The following is a 26,493-nucleotide window of genomic DNA, read 5'->3' on the forward strand; positions in this document are numbered from 1 at the left end:
CAATACATTATTCCACTTCCATTTCCAAGATAAATAGAACGCCACTTGAAAGTGATTGTAGCCAACAAATAACTCCATAAATCTTACCCATTCTTCACACACGAAGGTCTCAATGTGCAGTTTTTAAAGAAACGTGTTATAGTAGTTTGAAAAAAAAAACATACTACACTTGGTTAAAGGAATCTGTTTGCAAACCATGCTTTCAGTTAGTGTTGCACTTGCTTGGTCAATTCACTTACAGGGTGTAATTGTTGTCCTTGCCCTGTAGGAACTATTCCTGCAACCTGACTAATGCAGTCTTTAAGTGTTTCAGTGCAGCTGTCACACCCTGTTAAAACCTGCTTGCTGCACATACTCAGTGGTCATGAGGTCATCTGGAGGGGACAAAAACGTAACCACAAGAGACTCTCACAATAACAAAGGGCCGGGAAGTTTTTGGATGTGAAACTACATAGACAGAGGCTAAACTATACTGCTACTGTGTAAGAATTTGATAGGTTCGCAAAAAAAGTTAAACCATATTAGTAACATACTGCTATTCGTCTAGAGCAAAAGAAGCTTCTCAAACCTAAAACCACCACCATATATGGTAAACGTACCACCGGTTTCAGTTGAGGAAAGCCTATTTAAACCAAGTCCAAAATAATCTCAGGGCTCTCCAGAAGCACAGGGGTGCTGCTCCTGGAGTGGTAGGAATCCACACGCTTAAGTCTGCTAGTTAGTGTATGAAAATATAACCAGGGCTCTCAACATGGACTGCTACAAGAGATGCTGTCACACGACTGAAGAAAGCACCAACCCTATTCAGCGCAGACTGCAACACAGGGCGAGAGTTGTGGTGAAGTACCAGCGAGCAAAGCGTGTGCAGAGCAAACGAGAGACCGCCAGGATCCAAATCTGCCGTTAACCTGAAATGAGTGTTCTGACGAACAAGTCCTAATTGGCTGCATTGTACTATGATACAAAGGCTGTGTTGGGTCACTTGTAGTGACTGAAGGTTCCAAGGACTAGATAGCGCACATAAACTGTGTTGATCCCAAACTGAAGATTCACCAGAGAAGGACATCTGATTGAACTATTCAATGGATCAAGTTCCACTGCCGGAAGATGACAGAGTCAGCGTTGCAAGGGAACTGTTGAGTATAGCCTAAAGTTACATTCCCCTCATGGAACCAAAGTAAAATAGATTGCAAGATTGTCACATTGAAGTTTGATTAGATAACTTGAACCTAGAAAAGAAAGTATAAGTTAGGATTTCTCATGTATTTACTGGTCTTTTTGTGGTTACAGTTCTAAGCTACTAGTGTGATGCCATTATTAGCTCTTGATATTTAGCGCACATCAGAAGGCTTATTTTTATTAGTTTGATATTTCTGTCTTTAATATTTTCGTATTCAATAAACTATTTTTAAACCTTGTGTCCAGTTTTGGGTGTTTGTCAGTAATTCCTTGAACATCAATAAGATTCTGAATTGGAACTAATTACAGTAAAGTATACTCCACATTATAAACTAACCTATTGTTCCCCTATTGACTGACATGCTTTTAGCCAGTAATGTGTTTTGACCCAGAAGACACTGCTGAGGAGAAATGACCAGTGCAAGTGCAACAGATGACCTGAAAAAAAGGCATAGAAACTGGGAACTTCCTTTAACCTAAAGTAGCACCTAATGTAGTTAATGGAAGTAGAATGGTATGGAAGGTTCTATTTGTATGGCAGTGAAAAGGTTTTTTTTTTTAAGTTGCAGTTCCTCTTGTATAGCCTTTTGACTCTGGCAATGATTTATTCAAGGTTTTTACTGGAACAAACATTCAATTATTCATTTTTTCAGGGAACTTTTGGAATGCAGCCTCTTTCAACATGGAGACCTCCTACCTCCACTTCCCCACGTTCCACGCAGAGCTCAGTGCCGACATCTCCTTCTACTTTAAAACTACCGCCAAGTCCGGAGTCTTTCTGGAAAACATGGGGATCAAAGACTTCATACGCATAGAATTAAGTTGTAAGTATAATACTTCAAAGAATTTACAGTGGCAACACATATTATTCAGAAAGTTATCCTATATAATTCAGAAAAATGTATATACGTTTTAATACATAAGGTTTTGTAATTTTATGTAATTTTAGGTTCAATTGCCAATATTTTATCAAGACGCCTGTCTCCTTGCATTACCACATTTTTCACATTGCTCTAGCGCTACCTCTCCCTGCCCACTGGGAGAGGAGAGCTCAGTAATCGATCCTGTTCCAGAGTTAGGCACGGCAATCCAAATCACTAGAGAGTGGCTGACCTGATAAAGGCACAAGTATATGGTGTGCAGGGTAAATTATACAGTCTGAGAAGTGCTGGGATTCAGCATGGAGCCTTGCAGTGACTGGCACTCCCATGGGTTAGGGAGACAAAATTGACAGGGACTGTTTCTTCTCCCAATGCTACAGTAGACCCTACTGGCCAGGCAGCCTGGGAACACAAAGTGGACACCTGGCGGGGCTGGTAGCACACCAACATACAGTGCACTGTGGAGGCTGTTACACATTTTTACAAGTTTAAATATGCTATATCAAATGTCTATTTTGTGAAGATTTGCCTGCTTTTTGTTACCCTTTTTGCCTATTTTATGGAATCACCAGTTGGTAGGTTTCAGTTTATGTGCTCTAGGTCTCGTCTCATTTTTGAATTTCAGCTCCGTCTGAGGTGACCTTCTCCTTCGACGTGGGGAACGGGCCTATCGAACTCACGGTGAAGTCGCCCACCCCTCTGAACGACAAGCAGTGGCACTACGTCAAAGCAGAGCGCAACACCAAGGTGGCGTGGCTCCAGGTCGACCAGTTACCAGTTAGGTTCCTGGAGGCTCCGGCTGATGGACACTTCCGTCTGCAGCTCAACAGCCAGCTATTCGTAGGTAGGGACAAGTCAAGGGATTTGTAAACACAGTTAAGAAGCAAGTTGTCTCCAGCAATGCCAACATTTTCTAGCATAAGCAGGACTTGTAGTTTCCCCAAAGTATATTGCCTGACTATAGTCTGGTCCTGTATGAGTGTAATGCTATGTTAGAAAGAACACTGCTGCTTAAATGGTCCATACCGAGTCTACAGGGCTGGCATAAAGTCACTTGTGGTATATCTACAGTATTACAGCCATCTGTTAAACCAGGCTTTTAACTTCATCTTCTAAGCAATTTGGTTATTTGGCCAAAACTGTTTATCCCATATTTGCCCGTCATGACAGAATGACTAATATATTCACACATACTGTGGCTTATCTAGCTGATGTAGACTGCTGTATTCTTGGTACTAGTACAGAACAAGCCTTGGGGAACACAATAATGCAATGAAAATGTCAGTAGTGGATCTGTTGATTTTCCAAAACCCTGAGTGATACAATGCTAAATTAATGCACTGAAGCCTTTACAGCTTTCCATAGTTATTTAACTATGTGATATGAAGCGTATGTTGTTCCAAAATGCAGCACTCAACTGTAAAACTCATCTGTATAAACCACAGAATACCTAAGTCAATTCACTTCATTCCCACCCTGTATTTTTGTACATATTATATTTAATATTATATTTAATCGGATCGTTTGCGAAATGGTGAATATACAGACGTGCTCAAATTTGTTGGTACCCTTACAGCTCATTGAAATAATGCTTCATTCCTCCTGAAAAGTGATGAAATTAAAAGCAATTTTATCATGTATACTTGCATGCCTTTGGTATGTCATAGAATAAAGCAAAGAAGCTGTGAAAAGAGATGAATTATTGCTTATTCTACAAAGATATTTAAAATGGCCTGGACACATTTGTTGGTACCCCTTAGAAAAGATAATAAATAATTGGATTATAGAGATATTTCAAACTAATTAGTTTCTTTAATTAGTATCACACATGTCTCCAATCTTGTAATCACTCATTCAGCCTATTTAAATGGAGAAAAGTAGTCACTGTGCTGTTTGGTACCATTGTGTGCACCACACTGAACATGGACCAGAGAAAGCAAAGGAGAGAGTTGTCTGAGGAGATCAGAAAGAAAATAATAGACAAGCATGGTAAAGGTAAAGGCTACAAGACCATCTCCAAGCAGCTTGATGTTCCTGTGATAACAGTTGCAAATATTATTAAGAAGTTCAAGGTCCATGGAACTGTAGCCAACCTCCCTGGGCGCGGCCGCAAGAGGAAAATCGACCCCAGAGTGAACAGAAGGATAGTGCGAATGGTAGAAAAAGAATCAAGGATAACTGCCAAAGAGATACAAGCTGAACTCCAAGGTGAAGGTACGTCAGTTTCTGATCGCACCATCCGTCGCTTTTTGAGCGAAAGTGGGCTCCATGGAAGAAGACCCAGGAGGACTCCAGTTTTGAAAGAAAAACATAAAAAAGCCAGACTGGAATTTGCTAAAATGCATATTGACAAGCCACAATCCTTCTGGGAGAATGTCCTTTGGACAGATGAGTCAAAACTGGAGCTTTTTGGCAAGTCACATCAGCTCTATGTTCACAGATGAAAAAATGAAGCTTTCAAAGTAAAGAACACCATACCTACAGTGAATCATGGAGGAGGCTCGGTTATGTTTTGGGGCTGCTTTGCTGCGCCTGGCACAGGGTGCCTTGAATCTGTGCAGGGCACAATGAAATCTCAAGACTATCAAGGCATTCTGGAGCGAAACGTACTGCCCAGTGTCAGAAAGCTCTGTCTCAGTCGCAGGTCATGGGTCCTCCAACAGGATAATTACCCAAAACACACAGCTAAAAGCACCCAAGAATGGATAAGAACAAAACATTGGACTATTCTGAAGTGGCCTTCTGTGAGTCCTGATCTGAATCCTATCGAACATCTATGGAAAGAACTGAAACTTGCAGTCTGGAGAAGGCACCCATCAAACCTGAGACAGCTGGGGCAGTTTGCTCAGGAAGAGTGGGCCAAACTACCTGTTAACAGGTGCAGAAGTCTCATTGAGAGCTACAGAAAATGTTTGATTGCAGTGATTGCCTCTAAAGGTTGTGCAACAAAATATTAGGTTAGCGGTCCCGTCATTTTTGTCCATGCCATTTTCATTTGTTTTATTATTTACAATATTATGTTGAATAAAAAATCAAAAGCAAAGTCTGATTTCTATTAAATATGGAATAAACAATGGTGGATGCCAATTACTTTTGTCAGTTTCAAGTTATTTCAGAGAAAATTGTGCATTCTCTGTTTTTTGTGGAGGGGTACCAACAAATTTGAGCACGTCTGTATATATATATATATATATATATATATATATATATATATATATATATATATATACACTGTATATATATTTTTTTAATTCATAACATCATTTTTAGGCAGTTGATTTTTAAACTGGTCATTCCACAAAAACATGACCGTGAAACTCTAAATAAGCCAGCAAATGAGATATGAATTAAAATGTATTTATGTTTTCTGCAGGAGGTACAGCATCGAGGCAGAAGGGGTTTCTGGGATGTGTTCGTTCCTTGATACTGAACGGCTTGACTCTTGACCTTGAGGAGCGGGCGAAGATGACCCCAGGGGTCCAGCCGGGCTGCCCTGGTCACTGCAGCAATTACGACAGTTTCTGCCACAATGGAGGAAAGTGCATTGAAAAATACAACGGCTTCTCCTGTGACTGCATTCACTCTGCCTACAGGGGGCCCCTCTGTAAGAAAGGTATTTGTTTTATTCATTTTTTCTTTTAATTCAGCATCTCCAGCAGGGATATAGTGGTCGGCCATTCATTTGAATAGTGGCTTTTATCTTGAGTATGACTTATTCATCTTTTAGCAGTTAGACTGTAGATTATACGAATAAGGGTGGCCAATTGCTATGTGGCATGTGTTTGTGCTCATGAACTGAAAGTGAGCAGCATCTGGGTCGCCTGTCGTCTCATATATTTGTTTCAGTGCTTGTTATTTATTAATTCAGAGCTGTTCAACAGCCAGCTGTTCAACAGAATCCTTGCTTGTGTTTTCAGAGTGACTGGTATGACTATTCATGACATTTCTATGCATATATACTGTAGTTTATTGTGTGTGGTGACTTGGTCTCATGAATAGAGTTGGGTGTGCAGATGAAGTACAGTATCAACTAGGGGTAGCATCAGATAGTTGACTAGTCGAATAGAAAAAGAGAAATTCAACTTCAGAAACTGGTCGTTGACTAATCGCACGTCACGTATTTATGAAGCTAGCGGTTACAGATGGAGTGCCCTAGCAATCCATTAACATATAAATTACATTTTAGAACATTTATAAACAGTTTTTAAAAAAAACATGCAGTTTTAAAATGTAGTGCACAAACTGAAAAGTCATGAAACATGGCGATCACAAATACCAAAAAGTACCAGACATTATATCAAATTATGACTTATTCATATATATATATTTTTTTAAGTGGCGACTGGTCAGCTTACCTCAATTGTTCGACACTGTCAAATGAGTGTTCTACCACAAGTTTCAAGTTGTTATGTCACTGTTCCTGGTTGCCATATTATAGTGTAATAAAAATAAATATGCTTTATAGTTTAGCATTGCACATGCTTCTGTCCTTTTAGCCTTAGTCTCATAACCTTTCATTGAAACATTCTTTTAAAAAAACAAACAAAAAAAAAAACGCTTATCCAGTTTCGATAAAACGAGATGAATATGTGAAAATGATTGTAGTTTGCAAAGTAATTCCATGAATTGTACCATAATTCCATAAATTGAAGCTACAATCACTTTAATGACACAACCATGCAGCAGCATAAAATCCAATCATGCATTTTTTTAATCAGTTAATGTATATTTCTAGAGACCATTGTTGCCCCAATACAGAGTCAGCATTATGTTTTTACATGCTGAAAGATGCTCTTTGGGAAGTCAGTGGAGTGGGTCAGAAGAAGGGAGCCATGGTTGATCCCTTGGCTTTTCTGAATCCACTCGTTGACTTGTGAGGGAATACTGAATACATTTATATGTGGTATTTTTCCTGCAATGAGTGCATATCTGTGAATATGTATAATACCATTTTTAAATAAATACATAAATCAGCCAGGGGTGCTTTGATGATGAACAAAGAAACACTATTGACCCTACTGACAGCACAGCCCCCATCTCACCCTTCAGTCTAATGAGGGCATGCACTGTTGTCACTGTGTGTGAACCCAGGGGAAATACTGAATTTAATCCCAGTCGTGGTGTACCGTATTAAAATATAGTGGCCGCGTACATTATACCTACAAATAAAAGGTCAGTAGAAAAACATCCTTCATTAATTGGATGGTCATAAAGTAAAAGCAGAACAAGGCCATACCACAATACAGAAAGGTAATGGCCATACACTACCAGGCTGAATTTATTGCTATTAAAAGGTTTAAAATACCGCTCCTTCCCTTGCCACCACGTTTACATCAGTACTCTGACAAACAATTTGATGAATGCTTTATTATTAATATATTGTGACTACTGTATATTGATTTTTATGGCTAGTGTGTTCAAGTAATAAATAACTTAGATCTGAAGTAAAGTTTTGCCATCTAACTGGTTTATAACTTGGAAAAAGCATCCAAACTGCTTAGCAAAGCACAAATTGCAGGAAAATGTTAAATCAAAGAGGTTTTTAAGATTCACTTTTACTGGTAGCCAAAAGAGATGATTTATTTCGTATCAACTGCGTCTGTGTGATGGCAATCAGAGAGCTATGTTAATCAACCCTTAAAGGAAAACCATGAATTCAGACTCGGTGTCTGCTTGTAACTCTTGCCCTGCAAGGATACCTACATTTTGTGGTGTTTTTTTATAGAAACAAGGCAGGAGACTTACAGTAACACCGGGTTCAAACCCTGGATTCAGTTTCACAAACCACTTTAAGTAGCTAAGTAGCTGTCTGATAAATCCAGTTTAATAAGAAGAAAATAACCTGTCTATTTTTATAATTTAGACTATACTGTTTTTATTTAAATATGTATTTGTCCCTTGTAAATGTTTACAATAGCAAAAGCATCGCAAAGTGTAATAACGAATAGTGAAAGTCTGGTAAAGCATAGGTAAGCATTGTAAAGCACATTCATCAACATGGCAAAACAGGGTATACTATGGTAAATGCGTAGTTAAACCATAAGAAACTCATGGGAAAAACAGGAAAAAAATACAGTGGTAATCTTTTGTAAGGGGTCATATAGGTATAAAGTAGACAGCTAAGATACTGTTGCTAGCTAGCAGTCCTCTAAGTGTAGAAGCGTGTTGTGAGACACTAGTCTGTCTAGCCCTAGTGGATCTGTTCATTGTTCTTGATCATCTATAGTAAGGTGACTCTGCGGTGAGAAGCTGTCCTCGATTTCTCTGTACTGGCTTTAAATGAAGAGAATGTGTGCCTGTGACAGAAAATAAAACCTGAAAAATACTGTGCTTTTCACTCCCTAAACTTAATTTCAGCCCAGTTTCTTAACATCTAGCAGCTCGATCAACAGTATCCCCACCTTTACTCATTGCACACTGGTCACCCTACTCCAGCGTTTTTTGCATTTATTACTAACAATGTCCTTTTTACAGCTGTGCAGTGTTTTATCCATTTTTAAATGATGCTTTGGCAGGGCAGCAGGAGAGAGCTCTACAGATGACTAAAGGGGGCAGGGCAAAGCCCTGCTTATTTAAAATATATTTGTTTTGTTTCATCATTATTATTATTATGATTTACTTATGTATAAAAGATGACAGTGAAAAGCTGTGTGTTTTGTTATTGTTTGATTTGAATGTATTTTGTGTTGATTTAAAATACAATCTTTTGTTATTGTTTGGCAGCATGGATGGTGAAGCCCCATCCCACAAAACCTTGTGCAGAAGGTGGCCATCTCCCGAATTCAATTAATTGATTAATTTGATGCTAAACGGGAGATGGTCACCAGCATAAAAGCCTGCAGCTCTCTGCATTCTGTGATGTTGTTCAAGAGGATGGCAGCAGGAGAGAGCCCTGCAAAAGAGTACAGTTTTAAAATGTATTATTATTTATTTATTTATTTTTTTATTTATTTATTTATTTATTTATAAAGATGACGGCAAAAAGCTGTGTGTTTTGTTATTTTTTTGTTACAAATATTTATTGGCCTGATGTCACCACCCTCAGCCGTCCTGTCACAGATGCATTGAGTTTGTAATATAAAAATATATAGAGCTCTGTGTGAACTGAAAACAGCTTAGGGAAAATAAATTATCAAAACAGACTGACTTGCACCTACTGCAGCCCCGTCATGTTTCAGAGCTGCAAATGTGGCCCTTTAAAATTAATGTTTGAGAACCACTACCCTAATCCATTATTAACAAGTTCAATACATTCCCATTGCACCTGTCTCTCTGACATCATTACAGTTTGTGTCTGGCAGTACATAGGATGCAACATTGATAAACATCTTTGCTGTCATCTTTCATGGAGGTGGGCAGTGAAAATAGAGATGTGTCATTGCATTGTGCTTATTTAGCAGACTCCTTTATCCAAGGCGACTTACAGAGACTAGGGTGTGTGAACTATGCATCAGCTGCAGAGTCACTTACAACTACATCTCACATGAAAGACGGAGCACAAGGAGGTTAAGTGACTTGCTCTGGGTCACACAATGAGTCAGTGGCTGAGGTGGGATTTGAACCGGGGACCTCCTGGTTACAAGCCCATTTCTTTAACCACTGGACCACACAGCCTCCTTGAAATGTAGTGCTGCTTGTGTCAATCTGTGTTCTCTTTATCTGGCAGTTCAAGAAAATGTCGCCATGTGATGGGAAAAATAGTTGATCATATAGCGGTCAAGAATATATTGAGTCACAATTTAGCATCATGATACAGTTCATTAGAACTAACCTGGATTCACATGAATTTCTTTAACACTAATTCTTAACTAGGTCCTGCTTGAAAGTAAAAATATAATCTTGCATAATACTTCTTGTATTTGTAAAAATAAGTTTGAAAAATCCATGCAGTCCCAACAAATAAGAATTAAAAACAAAAAATTCGGATATGAAGAAGTATCATAGTTCTCAGCTGGACTGTAAGGGATGTGATGTATGTTTTGAGTGTCCCTTCATTGCATTGTTATGAAAGGTAAAACACTTATATTATGAGTGCAGTTTAAATTACATTTTGCCTTTTAACTTGTGCATCTAAAGCCCCTTTCACACTGGCACTCCTACCCGGGTCTGGACCTGGGTCCTGGCTACCCAGGTCACAATCCTGCGTAGTGCGAAACCACATACCTGGGTCGTACCTGGGTCCCAGTGACCCACCGCAGGATGTGGGTTGACACGCTTTGACCTGGGTTGAGCGAGACAAAATGCTTGATAATTAATTTTTTTAATTACCCTGACGAAGGCGCTGGCCGAAACGTGTCAGTTAAACTAAAAGTTTTTCCACTTTTTAAACTATTTCCTAAGTGTTGCTGGGCTTCTTGCCTAAACTATACTTACTTTGCACCTTAGTGAGCTTGCGAAGTTGTGGCAGTTAGTTTTTCTTTTCTGTTTGTTCTGTTTAGCCATAATTTGTTGATTGAGACACAGCATGAGCGAGATTGCAGCAGGGATGTAGAAACATTTGCTCTAATCAACATTTGGGCCGACGGTTCAATCCAGAGAAGCTCGGATGGAAGCGTCAGTAACAAGCTGCTTCCGGGGCATTGATACGTGCATTGTGTACTTGCGTCTGTCACCCAGGTCAACCCTGCTTTATCAAAAGCAATGTGAAATCGCTTACCTGACCCGCATGACACCGGGTTCTGACCTGGATAGAGCATGCCAGTGTGAAACGGGCTTACAATAAAATACATTACAGGTATGTATTTTCAAATACATATTTGTAGTCATGCTGTTTACATTCCACTATGTACAATATGCATGTTAGTGTTAATTCAGGGGATTCTGTTTGGGCAGTAATATCAATGTACATTAGCTGATATGGCAGTTTTCCATAGAATTCCTGATAATACAACTAATATAACAATACTAGTCACTTGAATGTAGTTCTTGTCCATTAAGAAGCACTAGTAAACCTTGTTTCTTGTGGATCATTATTCTTTTTTGTATCATCTGTAATATATGAATGAATCATTGGAAGAATGACAATAGGACAGCATGTGAATATGTTGAACTGTAAGAAATGAATAGCCTGCAGCATACTAGTGTCTTTACATATGATACACTGTGCCACCAAAGTCTGCTATTCCTCAAAGTTTACCTCTCCATCTTGATAAGCCTTTTAAAACCTTGAGGATTTGTAATATTTCAAATCCAAGGAAGTAATATGCTACATTATTGTAAGCTGTAGTACTGTCTAGGTACACTTGCATTATTCTACAACATGCTGCTATATAATATCAGTACCCCAGATGTACCATAAAGTTTGGTATTGCATATAGTCACAGTCATTTTCCTCCACCCTGCATTTAAACTTGGCTGGAATCACTGTGTCTCTCTAAACAGTTCAGTGGCTTTGAAATAAAGGGACATGGTCACATCAAAGGGGAAATGTAAAAATGTGTTATTGGTCAGAAACACATATTTATAGAATATTTGCCTACTATCAGCTTCATCACGTTGAGGTCTGCTCATTTGTGACTTGGTCCAACCAAATTCCAAATCTGAAACTTGAGTCCTGCACACGCCTATTCATCACTCTGTAGTTTGATCTTTTTTTAAAACAGCATCGCCAGGTGACTTAACAACACACTAAAACATTTCTTTTTGATACGAGACGTTCACACTGCCTGAGATGAGACACTGAAGCGACACAGAAGCTATGTGAAATAAATAGGATTGGTGTCTAAGTTTGTGATTTTGTCGCGCGTCAGCTAGGGAATTGACCAATGAGGAGCAGCTTCCCTTGCGTGCCTTCAGTAAACAATGGCGAAAGAAATAAATATTCTTGCAGGATCAAAATAACCAGAGCTATCCAATAAAGCAGTGGTTCTCAACCTTTTCTCTGCTGCGGCACACCTTGATATATCTTTTTTTTTTGAGGCACACCACCCTATTTTCTCTAGCTGAACTCACCCTCCAATAAAAGCCTCTAGGTTGAAACCTCCTAAAAAACAATTCAAGCCACCCTCAAAAGAATTTCTTATCAGTTTAAGCCGTTCACAGTGAAAGCCGTTCAGTACCACAGGCTACAAGTCAGAGCAATGGGTAATATTTTACCTATATACCTATGTAATACAATTTTCAAATTTATCCTGCATGTAAGATTTTAAATGTTTCGAAATCCAATGGCACAGCATTTCAGATTATGAATTATAAATTGCAGACCACAAAGCCAGTTATATAACAGTCTTGCATTTCTCAGTGTGAAAGTTGGTATTATTGAAGAAAATAAGTTAACATTTAAAGTTTTGTTTGTTATTAATTAAGTAAAAAAGAAGGGAATATAAAAACTGCCAAAAAGTTCTATATTAATAATAAAAAAAAAAGTTAGAACTGAAAACAGTAAGATTAATAATGAGGATTCGCTAGTAAAACAAGTTAGAACTAAAAACAGTAAGATTAATAATGAGGATTCGCTAGTAAAAGCAGAGCAAAACGCAAGATAATAATGTGCAGCAAATTACCATTAATGTGAAACGTGGGCCTGCCTGAGTGAGCAGATTCGCTTGATCCGGGGTGGAACTGAAGATAAGGCAATTCTTAGGTCCTGATCCACTGACAGTTGTGTGTGTGTGTGTGTGTGTGTGTGTGTGTGTGTGTGTGTGTGTGACGTTAAAACACTAGAAACGCCACGGCAGTCATTTTGATGGTTTTCACTTTTATAATGAAAATTTCTCGGCGTATGTGAAAGATACGCGGTTGTCCATTCTTGACTTTTCCTAAATACATGTATTAAATACCTTGATGGCCTTTGAAAGGCAGAATCGCAAGAATAAAAAAGTTATAATCCCCTTGTGGCAAAGTGCCCCCCCCCTGTGTATGTTATATGTTACGTGTTGTGTGTAAATGTTGGTGTATAAGCATTGGTACACGGGATATAAGCGGGTCTGTGTTTCACGTGTGTGTAAATTGTGTATTTGTATTTAGGCACGGGGATGGCACATCACATCACGTGCAAGTAAAAAGTAATAATATGTGAGCACGGGGAATTGCACTTTAATTAATTCACGTGCAGTTGTACCGAGATTCCAATTGAATGATTGACTAGCAATCGAGTCTTGGTACAACTGCATAAAAGCTGCATGTTTTCACTCACTGGTTGTTGGGTGTTCAGTGAGTGGAGAACGGGATTGGAGACGGAGGTATTTGTGTAAAGAATAATAGTTAAAATCTGCTCACCGTGTTTTGTTCGTCTGTCTGTGCACTGTCTAGTCCGTTTTGTTCGTCTATTTATTTTGGCCTCGAGTGCCGTGTGCTGTGTTTTGTTGTTTCAAACCTTTTATTTTCTGTTCTGTTAATTATTAAATGCTGAGCGCAATCACGCGCTCAGCTTAACCAAAACTCCAAGTCTCTGTGTGTTACTTCCTGGCTCTGGTCTGACACCACCCAGCCAGAGCAGGAACCGCAGTTTCTTGGATTACAAAAAAAAAAAAAAAAAAAAAAGTAAAGCGAGGATGGGAAGAAAGAGCTGCAGGAAGCAGCAGAAGCAGCAGCAGCAACAACAACAGCTGCAGCCCTCATCCTACATGCCGGGCTGGGAGAAGGACAGCCACAACGGGGCAGTAGCCACCCCTCTACCCCCACTGCCACCAGGTTCCCCACCGTCCCGGGAAATATGGGACTGGCTGGCTGAGGGGAACTTCGCCAGTGACCTCCCCTGGGTTATTAACACACTGCGGATGCGAGATGGAGAACGATGGGAGGACTGGGAGCAACAGCACAACCCGGCATCAGTTCGTGACCTCACCATGGTGGTGCTGGGGTACCTAGCGGCAGACATGGGAGGGATGCCTTCCAATGAGCAAGAGGGAGAGGAGAAGGTACAGTCTCTGCCCTCTCCAGTACCTGAGCGGGAGGAGCCTGAGCGTCCACAGCCCAAGCGGGAGGAGCCTGAGCGTCCACAGCCCGAGCGGGAGGAGCCTGAGCGTCCACAGCCCGAGCGGGAGGAGCCTGAGCGTCCACAGCCCGAGCGGGAGGAGCCTGAGCGTCCACAGCCCGAGCGGGAGGAGCCTGAGCGTCCACAGCCCAAGCGGGAGGAGCCCGAGCGTCCTACGCCTGAGCGGGAGGAGCACGAACGTCCTACGCCTGAGTGGGAGGAGCCCGAAGTTCCTACGCCTGAGTGGGAGGAGCCCGAACGTCCTACGCCTGAGTGGGGGGAGCCCGAACGTCCACAGCCCAAGAGGGAGGAGTCGGTGCGTCCACAGCCCAAAAAGGAGGAGTCGGTGCGTCCACAGCCCAAGAGGGAGGAGTCGGTGCGTCCACGGCCCAAGAAGAGGAAGGTAGAGCGTCCACAGTCTCCACCAGCAGAGGGTGAATGCCTGCTGGGTCCCTGTCCACCAGCAGAGGGTGAATGCCTGCTGGGTCCCTGTCCACCAGCAGAGGGTGAATGCCTGCTGGTCTCCCCTTCCGAGACAGAGCCGCACCAGTCCCCTGCAAGAGAGGGAGGGCCGCACCAGTCCCCTGAAACAAGGGTAGATTACACGCCGCTCCCACCTCCGCCGCCAGGAGACTACACACCGCTCCCACCTCCACTGGCAGGAGCAGAGCAGCAGGAGCTGCCTCTGCCTCCGCCACCTTCACCGGCAGGAGACTACACGCCTCCGCCACCTCCACCGGCAGGAGCAGAGCAGCAGGAGCTGCCTCTGCCTCCGCCAACCCCACCAGCAGAGGAGGAATGCCTGCTGGTATCACTTCCCCCACCAGCAGAGGATGAATGCCTGCTGGTAACACTTCCCCAACCAGCAGAGGATGAATGCCTGCTGGTATTACTTCCCCCACCGCTCAGCTTCACCAAACCACACATCTCTGTCTGTTTATTTCCTGCTTCTGGTCTGACGCCACCCACTCCGGCCGTCTTTGTGACACCCCTCTACCTAGAACCGCCAGAGCAGTCTTTTTGACTGCCTTTTACAATACATGTTTATATTTTGAATATAGCCTACAATATTCTATTTTATTTTTATATACACGCCTGTTGTTATCTCTACTGGACCTGGCAGCCATCAGTTCTTTCATTTTGCATAAGGAGTGCTCTGGGGAAAATATCACCACTAGGAGAGATTTCATCTTGAAGCTAGCCACAGTGCTTCGGTAGAAACATTTCGATCAGAAAACTGCAAGCAGCAGGGTGCAGCAGCTCAGACTGGATTCTGTGCTGCACCGAGTGACACGAACGCAAGAGAAAACATATGTTACTTTCATTTTAAATTAAAAACTACTTTCGTTTTTACAGTTTTGGCTGAATGGAGTTCATGTTCGAGACGTGAGTCGTGAGATAAGTGAAACTAAAAGAAAATAACAATTGCTACACGTGCTGTTTTTACACCAGCATAATACTTTTTTTGTTTCGTGTCTGTCTATTTATTTTGGCCCCTGTGCCGTTTTGTTTGCTTTGTGCGAAGTGTTTTGTTTGTTTAAATCTTTTATTTTATTATTAAACGGGTGCATCAGCGCTTCCATACCCCAGTATTGTTGTCGGTCTACTTCCTGGTCTGACGTCACTCACAAGCCATCCGGGTCACACATTATAATTGTGATGACCTTTGTCATAAAGCTCTGGATATTTTTTAACATCAAGTACTACTTTTTTCCTCCATCATTCTGCAGACTGCTTCACTCTGGTGAACCACATGCATTGAAACTGTTTTCTGATTGGTTAATTCCCTAGTTGTCGCACAACAAATCACAAAAAATAGGATTGAATCGTATTTATTTCGCATCTCTCCAGTGTCAGCCTGGTGTCACTAGTGATATGAAAGACACTTATCAAAAGTGTAGGTTCTATTCATTTTGTCGCATCGATGCACAGTTTCGCTAGTCGCATCGCTTCCGATGTGTTGAGGTCTTTAGTGAAGTAACATTATCAATGTATCTTCAGTTACGCGCCCTGTCTATTGTCAGCTGGTGGTGCATCACTCCATACGTAGAAACTATGCTAGTGAAGACAGCAGCACAGAAAGAAGAGCATGTGAGATGCAACTAGATTCGCAGCAGCAACAGCCTTAGGCTTTACAAATAGTGATAGAATACTCTACAAAGATTATAAAGTGCACTGAAAGATGTTTACTTTTGATGTATTCAGTATGGAATTGCTGTAAGTGAAGATAGCTTTTTTTATAACTGTCCAATCCATACTATTCCACAAATTCCACCAGGTACTTTACACGTATTAATTAATTCACATTTACAGTACGAGTAAAAATACAGTATTGTATTTGTTCCCAGGTTAATGCAATTAACTGTTATATTTACAGTGTTAAATTAATGAAGTAATAATCGACTCTTTAAAAAGCATGTTGTACTGCCACTAACATAATACTGCTTTGTGCTGAAGTTAATTTAATTCCTACCTTGTTTTGTTAACTCTTAATTCAATAATTTTTCAAAATGTTGCTTTATAGATCCTTATCATTAATCTGTCTATATGGTATAGTAGACCGGTGTGAGCTACAGCACAGTAAATGATGAGGTAGTAAAAAAGAAAAAAGCCAACAAACCTATGCAGTTTCCCATGCCACCTCCTACCTTGTCATTGCCTCCTAGCCAGGACACAGGCATGCTCTTGTTGTGAGCCTGGATCAGGTCCATGAGGAACATATTCTCCACCAGGCTATGCAAAGAGGCCAAGTGAGCACCGTCCATGCTGTTCTTACAGTTCAGCTGGAGGAGAAATCAACAGGGGTCAGTCATTCAGGGAGGGGGTCAGACACTGATCAGACTAAAACAATTTGAACTGCAGGGAAAGATTAGACCAATAAAAAGACATCTATATAATACCATATATGACAAAGCATAATACTATATTTAAAATACTACATCATTGTCCACTTTTAGTGATACAAACAATATATTCAGTATAGTCCATTACTAATGAATGAATGGTGAATAGTGTCTATAACAAAAAGTTATAGACACAATCTGAAACATTTAGGTTTCAGATACTTAACTACATCCATTAACTACTATAAATACTGAAAGAAATATAATAAATCCAATGACACACATTTGAACCAGAGTTTAAGTATTTCTAGGTTTCAGATACACTGCTGTGCCCTCTGAGGTCCCTAGGGGTAATGCTAGAATCTTGGGGCCGGTGAACTGGTGCCCTCCCCCTGTTGGATGGTGAGTCACATACTGAATTAATTTATAAATATTTCTTTGCTCTGTGGCATGAATTTTACGTTTTTAAATCTATGTTTACATTTGAGCTTACCTGCTGTATAATGCAGAGCCGCAAAATGTAAAAGGATAATGCCGCCATCTTCTGATTGAGAAAGAAGTTACAGATATTTACAGAATTATTGTGTACCATAGCTTTCACGTTTTAAGACTGTAAACCTAACCAGCAACCGCAAAAAAGGTGCCTATAATATTAAACAAAGTTTTATAACTTATTAGTGCATTTCCTTATTTTATTTATATGTATAGCTTTGTATTGACGTTTTAACATGTTCACTGAGTTTAATAATTTAGTGTTAAAATATAAGTAAAGTAATTAATTTGCAGAGTCAGTGTGATACCTCGAAAAACATGCACTGAGCCGATAAAGAATCTTGTAGAACACACGTGTGGCTGTACAGTATTTATCGAGATTTATCAAGATTAATGTTGCATTTTACCCCTGAAAATACATTTTACTCTCTCAGTGTTCAAATTAGAGGGTAAGTTACTCCCAGACCCAAAACCTTATCTGGAACGCTGGGTACAGTACAATCATATCTTTTAGATCAGGGTTGTCAAACTCTGTTTTATCAAGAGTCATATTGTATATGTGATATTTGATTTGCGAGCCAGGAAAAAAAAAAAAAGCTTTATACTTCTATTGTAAGTCACTGTTTTGAGTTTTGCATGTACAGTATATTGAAAACACACTGTCCAGTTGTCAAGAAACATTTATGGGGGTGTATGTTGTCTGTCTATCTGTCTGCATCTCACACTTTTTATATAGGGAGAGGGAGAGAACTGTTTTTCCAATTGGGATAAAACTTGACATTCATTAGCACAAGTTATTGATAGTATCAGAACATGGGAATAATAGAGGGAGTATGTCAGAAATAAATGTTTTTTTTTTTAATTATTTTATTTATCTTGACATTATCAAATGAGAATGGGTCCAGACTCTCACTACAATGATATACTGTCACCAAATTCTAAATTTGGGTTAAGGAAGGCTTTAACAAATAAAACAAAAGTTATTTTCCATGAGTGGAAAGTCTCATTAGAATAGGTTGTGACTATTTTGAATTATTTTTTTTTAGCAGGTGACGTCAACCAATATTGAGAATTAAGTACGGTAGAAATTCAATATTGTACAGTGGATGTCATGAATGGGGTTTGTTTGTGTCATGCCATATAACACCCAAGGCTGTGTGTGACTGGCTGAAAGCTCTCATATATAGCTATGACCTACAGGACCTGCCACATCAAAAGCTCTCATTACCTGGATTCTCTGTTTCTCTCACCAGACTTGTGGTTTGACATTACGGAAAACCCAGCTTATCTCTCTTTCTCTCTTCTCTTTCAGAGGTTTCTCTCCTCTTTGAAGCCGGCTCCTCAGTGACCTACACCTTCCAGGAGCCCCTCTCAGTCAGTAGCAATAAAAGTGGACAGTCCTCCGCCATCTACAATGAGATAAGCAAGTCCCGGGAAAATATTGCATTCAGCTTCCTCACAACACACACTCCAGCCATGCTGTTATTTGTCACCTCTTACTATCACAAGGACATGGCTGTCATCTTGTCTAAGAATGGTAAGTTGTTCTTGCTTGTATAGCTATCCATAATCCATTGTCAGGTTAAGAATATTCTTGTGTGGTTCAAGGCTTCCCTGTTGAGCACACTATAGCTGGCTGAAATAAATAGGCCGGTTGAAGACAATAGCATGTTCGTTTTCAACCTTGATTCATATGCTTCTCCACATCACTGCTTTTTATTGTGTAGGGTCCGAAAAAGGCTGGTGTCGGACATTGAGGCCTTTGTGTGCGTCCAAACTTGTTTAATGGCCCTGGAAGCAAAAGCAGTTCTGTGGTCCAAAAAAAAAAAAAAAAAAAAAAAACGTTCCTCATGTTGCTTCCAAATACAATTGTGAATAGTGAATTGTTACTTTGTGATGTCAGAACAGGTACTCTTTTGCAGGCCAGGCTGTAATTCTAGTTCCTCTCTATGTAATACCCCCTCTCAGCTTTCCATTTTTCAAGGATATCCCCTTTGACACATATTGTTAGCAGTGAAATCCACAAAAAAAGGCAATTTGATTGGTTTGCTGGTCTCATCCTTCCACTGAGTGACAGCATTGCCCTGTTCTCAGAAACCACTTCATATACTGTTTAACACATCTGCTATATGGAAGATGCTGGGATATGCAACTAATGCTGGCCAAAAAAAACATCATTAGCTGAGCATTTGGTTTTTGGGGTTAGAGATTTGCAAAACATTTAGTCACAGGAAAGGTGCTGAGTGACATGAAAACTAAGTAGTTATGAACTTGTCATTGATAGAGGATCTCAGTGCATCTCTATGTTAAGAGCCAATATATATGCAAATAATTACTGACACATTTCTCTGGATGGTGTGTGTGTACATTTTTTTTCCAATTACTAAAGGTAACTATCAAAACTCAATGATTACGTTGAAAGCTGGTAGCAAATATTGAAAATCCACACTTAGCTAATGGAGGCTTGATCCGGTGGTTAAAGAAAAGGGCTTGTGACCAGGAGGACCCTGGTTCAAATCGCAACTCACTCACTGACTCACTGTGTGACCTTGAGCATGTCACTTAACCTCCCTGTGCTCCGTCTATCGGATGAGACTTTGTTGTAAGTGATTCTGCAGCTGATGCATAGTTCACACACCCTAGTCTCTGTATGTCACCTCGGATAAAGGCGTCTGCTAAATAAACAAATAATAATAATAAACAAATAATAATGGCTGTTGAGTTTAAAGTCATTGCCCTACTGCTGTTCATTCATTACCAGAGCTACACATCTTCTATATAGAGGTGGAGGTGGTACCATCATTCAGAACATGTTACTGACAAGTGGTTGTAATTGTGCTTGGCAAATGTCTTTTTAAGGGTGTTTATCTACCAGCCTAGGCAGACAGTAAATAAAGAGGTTCTTTCACAGCAGCTGAGACTGAAGTATTTACAGACTGCTATTAGAGTAGCTGTGGTTTATCTCCCTATACCTTTGAAGTTTCATTGGCACATGTTTACAGTGGAGGTATTTTGATTTTCTGAAATATGATTTTATAATAATTGGGAAGCCTTTTGCGCTAAGTTGCATGGTGAAGTTCCTATGTTAAATAATTTGTTTTCCTGAATAATTATGTTCCATAACATTTCTAAGCAATACTGTGTTGTCATACATAAATAACTGCTACAAAATATTCCTTATATCTATAGTAATATTAGTTTCACAAATTTCAAACAATGCAGGCATAAAAATACACACTTGGGGAATTTGTTAGGGGAACCTTGACTACCATTTGTTTTTGCTGAATGTAATATGTTATTACAAAAGTGTGCTGACTAGATTTGGAAATAGATCAGATGAAAAAAGGCTGGCTGGTACCAATATTCCAATATCTTTTATTTAATATAACCTTTTCGTAACTTTATTTGTAGATATAACACATTTACATTGCTAAACATTTTATACTTCACTGTTTTTGTAAATGTGAAATGTTTTGTTTGAATATTGTAGTCAAAATATTCTCTTGGCCAGGATTTATATGTACTTTTATTAATTTATTTCAAACATCTAACCTGGAAAAGACCCATTGAGATGAACCATCTCATTTACAAGGGTGTCCAGGAAAGTGCGAGGCTCATTTATAAATTTCATTACATTACTTATCCAACAATACAGTACCATGCACAACACGAATCTGCGCATTTTATAAAATAGTAACTGAAACAATTGCATGAGGCTTTCAATTGTTTTTATCTATTTCAATAGATGAAGGCTGGAGGCATTTTCTTTATTAATTTGGAAGGTCATTCCAAGCAAAGGCCACCCTGTGTCTGAAGTAGAGTAACCAGTGTAGTTTTTACTCCAGGAGAACATTAAGTGTTGTGATGTTGGTGATGCTTTCAAGATAAAGCCGTATAATGTGTGTATATTTTTACTTTGCCATCTCTTCCCCCACTCCACAGGGAGCTTGCAGATCTGGTACAGACTGAACACAGAGAAAGAGCCAGACGTCTTCTCCACCAACACCACCAACCTAGCCAACGGACAACTTCACAGAGTCAGAATCAACAGGGATGGAAGGGACATCTATGTGCAGGTAAACGGGGCTATTAGGCAGATGTTGGGATATATTCAACTGATCCAAACTGTGGAAGATCCAAATAATGACAATCAAAATAGGCCCTTTTGAGTGCCAATGGAAGGAACATGTTACAGTGCAGCTGAGTCCATTTAGTGTATTTCTGTCAGAAAGATTAGTAAATCAGCTAGGGTCCTAATTTAATCTAATTTAATGAATGGCAGTATTTCGTTGTGTCTCCATTTTAATCATTTGAATAGACACTATTCAAATGATTAAAATGAATAGGCACTGACTTCTGTAAAGGGAGGGCATCCGGTGTCTGGTTGACTGTCTGGTTTAGGAATCTGATTTTGTGTTGTTTTCTTGGCATTTTGTGGAGTTAAAAATATGACAGTAAGTGAAAAATAAAGAAATGTGTTCTCTTCCCTGTAATTTTTATATCGTTATTTTCTCTGGCATTTGATTAATATAGTTGTGTTTCCTGGCATTCTATGTATATACTTCACTCACTGGCATTTCATGCACACGGTAAATAGTTCCCTGGCATTTAATGCATATAGTTACCTGGAATTGTACGTAGTTAGTTCCCTGGCACATCAGTTGTATATAGTTCCCCTCCTACAATTTAAAGTTAATAAAAAAACATCCTTTACATGAAAACAAAGCATGCAAAAGAAATGTGCAAAATATACATGTGTCCTCATATTGTACCCATTTGTAAATGTTGGCCACCATAAAAGTTTACTTGACCACCATGTTTTGAAAGCTAGTGGCCAAATGGCCACCAGCCTACAAAGTGATTTGTCCCACCCTGATATACTGTATATATAAAAGTGTGAATTTCAACACTGATGCACTGATTTTGACAATGTATTAATGTAAAGGGTATTATTATTATTTATTTCTTAGCAGATGTCCTTATCCAGGGCGACTTACAATTGTTACAAGATATCACATTATTTTTACATACAATTACCCATTTATACAGTTGGGTTTTTACTGGAGCAATCTAGGTAAAGTACCTTGCTCAAGGGTCCAGCTGCAGTGTCCCCCACCTGAGTCCAGAGCCCTAACCACTGCTCCACACTGCTGCCCTGTTATCGTTCCCCAATGAAATCATACAGTACCTAAATAAGCACGGTAATTTACTATAAAAAACAGTAATGAAAAAGAATGTAGAATATAAAAAAGAGCAACCAGATATAGTCAACGAAAGACAACACATCATTCAAATTGACCTGCAACAATTAAGCTCTTTAACGAGAAATGCGTTCATAAACAACCTCATCGACTCAATTTCAAAGCATGAACAGATTGATTTTTATTAATATATTTCGTTTGAAAATCACTTGCTACTAAAGCTCTCGTTACTATACCACAAGTTCAATACCTAACTATGTTGATACTGAATCATTGGAATACTTTAAGACCTAACCTGAGATCAATAAGCTGCTGGTAATATAGTTAATTGTTGTGTATGTTTTTAAAACAAGTTTCTGCTTTATCTAGAGTATCTCTTTAATATATCATAGCTTGATATGTCAATTCAGCGGTAGACCAGGGACATAGAGTAAAACCATGCCTGTAAAGATCTTTTTTTTTTTTTTGGTTTCATTGTAATCAAGGAATCTCCCGGGGGCAAGCTTGAGTAATGGTTAAATAACCAAAATATCCTTAAGCCAGACTAAAGCCCAATTACAAAATGTATTTACATTTCAAAGAGCCACAGCAGGCAGGAAATATGAATACCTGTAAAGGTGAGACCTACTGAATTGCCTAATATCACTTTTAGGGGTTCCTTCTTGTTTTTAATTAAGCCCTTTCGGCATGGTTAACAATACCACACCATGCGCTACTGTGAACACTGACATGATTTGGTGCATTTTGCTGGATAGCTGGAACCATGTTATATGCATGTTTTTTTTTTCCCACCATCCTTTTTATCCTTTTTAACATACATTGGGCTCTATGTATCATTGATTTTTCTTTTGTGTCTTGACTTCTCATAGGTTTTTGTGACTTCGTAGACCTACCCATGATGTACTAAAGTAATTTTCACTCCTGTAACTTAGTTTAATCCCTGCTGCGGTGTTTAGTTACGACTGTTAGTTTCAAAGTACTTTTGTATACAAATGTACGAATCTCATTATAATATCAAAGTTTCGCTCTTACCCTTGATGTATTATCATTTTTTTCCTAATATATGACTTTGGTTAGTTCCTGTTATTTCACGCATGCCTCTCACTGGGGTAGATTCAACAAGCTGTTCGTATGGGGAAACTTCCTGTTTAAACGTTTACAGGCTTTTAGCTACTTTAAAATAAAGCACCTTAAAATATAAAATAAACCATTTATTTATTTATTTTAATAACAATGGCAAAAAATGCTTTTTCTTTTGGTTTCTTTTATATTTTAAGGTGCTTTATTTTAAACTTCACATTAATAATGGAAGGGAAACACAGAAACAAATCATTGCACTGTTCTTTAATTGAACACAAACTGAAATATTTTCTTCTCAGTAATAAATTATGTAGTACAGTGGTTCTCAGACTTTTTTGTTTGCGCAAGATTTAACAAGTCAACAACTTCATGAAATCAAAGAAATTAAAATTCTTGGGCAACTGGTGTTTTTATTGATTTTATGAAAGAAATGGTAATCAACTTAAAAACAGTATGTCTTGAAAATGTAAATGGTCTTTTAAGATAATTCAACGCTTCAGTCACTGCATAATTTGGCTGGTCAAGGGTACTCAATTTTGTTATGTTCGCCTCCGTGCTGGTCTCAGTCGCTCTGTAAACAGTGCTGACATAAATCACAATGACCAAGCATTTAATAATGTATTTTTGGATTGTTGGCTTCTCCAGGTCAGCTGTAGTAATGCGTGGATAGTGAACTTGGTCTGTTCCTCCATTTCTGTAACTTTTCATTATTAACAAAAACACATGATTGCCATTTTTAAACAATTGGTCACTGACAAGGTTAACATTGCGGTTTATGTCAGCACTGTTTATGGAGCGATTGAGACCAGCACGGAGGTTAACGTAACAAAATTGTTAGCCTCCGTTCCTCCAATCCAACTACAGCTGTATGTTAAGGCAACACAACGCATGCCCTGTCGTGTGTTATCCCTTACTTTACAAGCTGCTGTGTTGAGTGCACGTGAGCGCTATACACGGAAACTCCCTGGTAAAGAATACATTTTAGACACTCCAAAACTATATATATGACGGAGAATTTAGACCTTTTTTTAACTTGGAGATGTTCTCCATGTATGCATTTTCTTCCTGCTTCTGTAGTTGAGTTAACCTGTCAAAACCCCAGCCCCTCACAGACAATTTCCGCCTGGGGGGCTGTGCCCTTAAATAAATCACAATATCTTCCAAAGTATAGACAGCACAGGCATGGTTCAGGGCTTGAATTCAAGGTAACCCTTTGGGCATCAAGACTAAAACACTCAGGTGTGATAAAAGTCTTACTCAGTACCACACTGGAAGGAGATATCCAGAAAAAATACATAAAAAAACAACAAATGCTTTTCATTTTTGTATGTTCTATAGTCATTTTTTCAACTTGTAGCATATGAAAAGAGCCAGATTTTTTTCCAGTGCTTCACCAACATGTCTAATATACTGGGTAAAAATTTGAACAAAGGGATCAAATTCTACAGGAGTTTTTACAAAGCTAAGCCCAAGGGTCCCCAAACCTCTCCAAAAATAAACATTGTGTAAATCTTTATGTCAATTGATATACTAAGTTCTAAAAGGGATGTTATCTTCTGGCACCTCACAGGCTAGCCATTGCCACATGCATTTGCCTTTGAAAGGCTTTTTTTTTTTTTTCCCCTTATCTCATTCAAGAGGTGGGCGTGTTTGTTTGCACATCGATTACTCTGTGATGGATTGGGTTACAAACAATGTAAAGGTATGAATGGAAAGCTTGTGACCTCCCCTACAACGTGATCAGGGAGATTTTACCGTCATCAAGGTTGTAAGACCAGAGCAGCAAAACGCAAGCTAGTCGATTGCTTTTGTTTTGAATGCATGGGGGTACTAGACACATTGTGAATGGGATATCTCAGCGGTGAAATGACGGATTCGAAAAATTCCTTCGCTGTTTGACGGTAGGAAAACAACAATTTTGAGTCAGCTTTTTTTCTCTTTTGCTTTTGTAATAATATTAAAAATGAGTTATGAAATATAATATTTACGTGCAGTTCCGTGTTCCGCCCGCGGGACTAGAGGGCGTAAGAGGTTTTAAGATCTCAAATTTTGAGTTTGCAATGGGATCTATAAACTATGCTGCATTTCCGTAAATATGCAACCTTTCCACAGACCACCTGAAGGGAGTCGCCGTGGACCACAGATTGAGAACCACTGATGTAGTGCATAGACAACTAAATTAGACCAACAGTATTTACTTGTGTAGCCTACTGTATGTGTGGTACTTTTTTCCTTTACACAACTAAAATATACATAGACTCAAACAAAAGTTTTCCACGATATTCTTAAATTAAAGCACTATAGGGAAGCATGGTTAGGGTACAGACGAGTACAAACATGGTCAACTGGAGAATTATCGTACAAATTTACAATGGAAAACATTCATATATAGAAACAAACTTAGTTTTATTTATGCTTTCCCTTTTTGTGGACCCTTTCTTTTAGATAGACATTTTGGTTTGTTTTCGCTGTGCCCAGGGTCTGCGCTACATTTAACACAGTCCTTTGAATATCAGATCATGAGCGTATATAGAGGCACCTGTCAGTCCATCTGGAAGTAACTTGTATGTCACTGATATTATCCATGGATTTGTTCTAGACATTTTCTTAATTATTGGATAATGGTATTTGCCTATGATGTACAGAGTATACTTATGAGGAAAATACTCACATATGTCTTTGTAGAAGCTCATTTATAATTTGTTTTTGTTTTGTTTGTTTTGTCTGTGTCATGTATAATTTAATTGTAGATTTAAACAGCATTCACATGTAACTGTTGTTTTTTTCACCCCCTTAGATTGACCAGAACATAAACGCAAAATACAGCCTTTCCTCGGACACTGAGTTTAATGCTATCACATCTCTAACTTTGGGCAAAGTCACAGGTAAGCTATTTTCATAAA

At 39.2% G+C, this 26,493-nt stretch overlaps 1 protein-coding gene and 1 long non-coding RNA gene across 2 annotated transcripts in view; one reads left to right on the forward strand and one right to left on the reverse strand.

The window, feature by feature from the left end:
• Positions 1-26,493, forward strand: part of LOC117410804 (contactin-associated protein-like 5) — a 245,439-nt gene that overhangs the window by 206,651 nt on the left and 12,295 nt on the right. Inside the window, exons 16-21 of the mRNA XM_034017651.3 lie at positions 1,833-2,003; positions 2,686-2,904; positions 5,434-5,673; positions 18,622-18,846; positions 21,252-21,385; positions 26,388-26,475. Of these exons, the coding sequence (XP_033873542.3) occupies positions 1,833-2,003; positions 2,686-2,904; positions 5,434-5,673; positions 18,622-18,846; positions 21,252-21,385; positions 26,388-26,475 (1,077 nt within the window). The remainder of the gene's footprint in view (positions 1-1,832; positions 2,004-2,685; positions 2,905-5,433; positions 5,674-18,621; positions 18,847-21,251; positions 21,386-26,387; positions 26,476-26,493) is intronic.
• Positions 1,876-18,675, reverse strand: LOC131738163 (uncharacterized). Its single transcript, XR_009329701.1, has 3 exons — positions 18,538-18,675; positions 16,623-16,757; positions 1,876-1,957 (listed from the first exon to the last, which is right to left on the reverse strand). It is a non-coding gene; the product is annotated as an uncharacterized LOC131738163 (long non-coding RNA).

This window comes from Acipenser ruthenus, chromosome 10 (genome assembly GCF_902713425.1).
Source record: "Acipenser ruthenus chromosome 10, fAciRut3.2 maternal haplotype, whole genome shotgun sequence".
NCBI lineage: Eukaryota > Metazoa > Chordata > Actinopteri > Acipenseriformes > Acipenseridae > Acipenser > Acipenser ruthenus.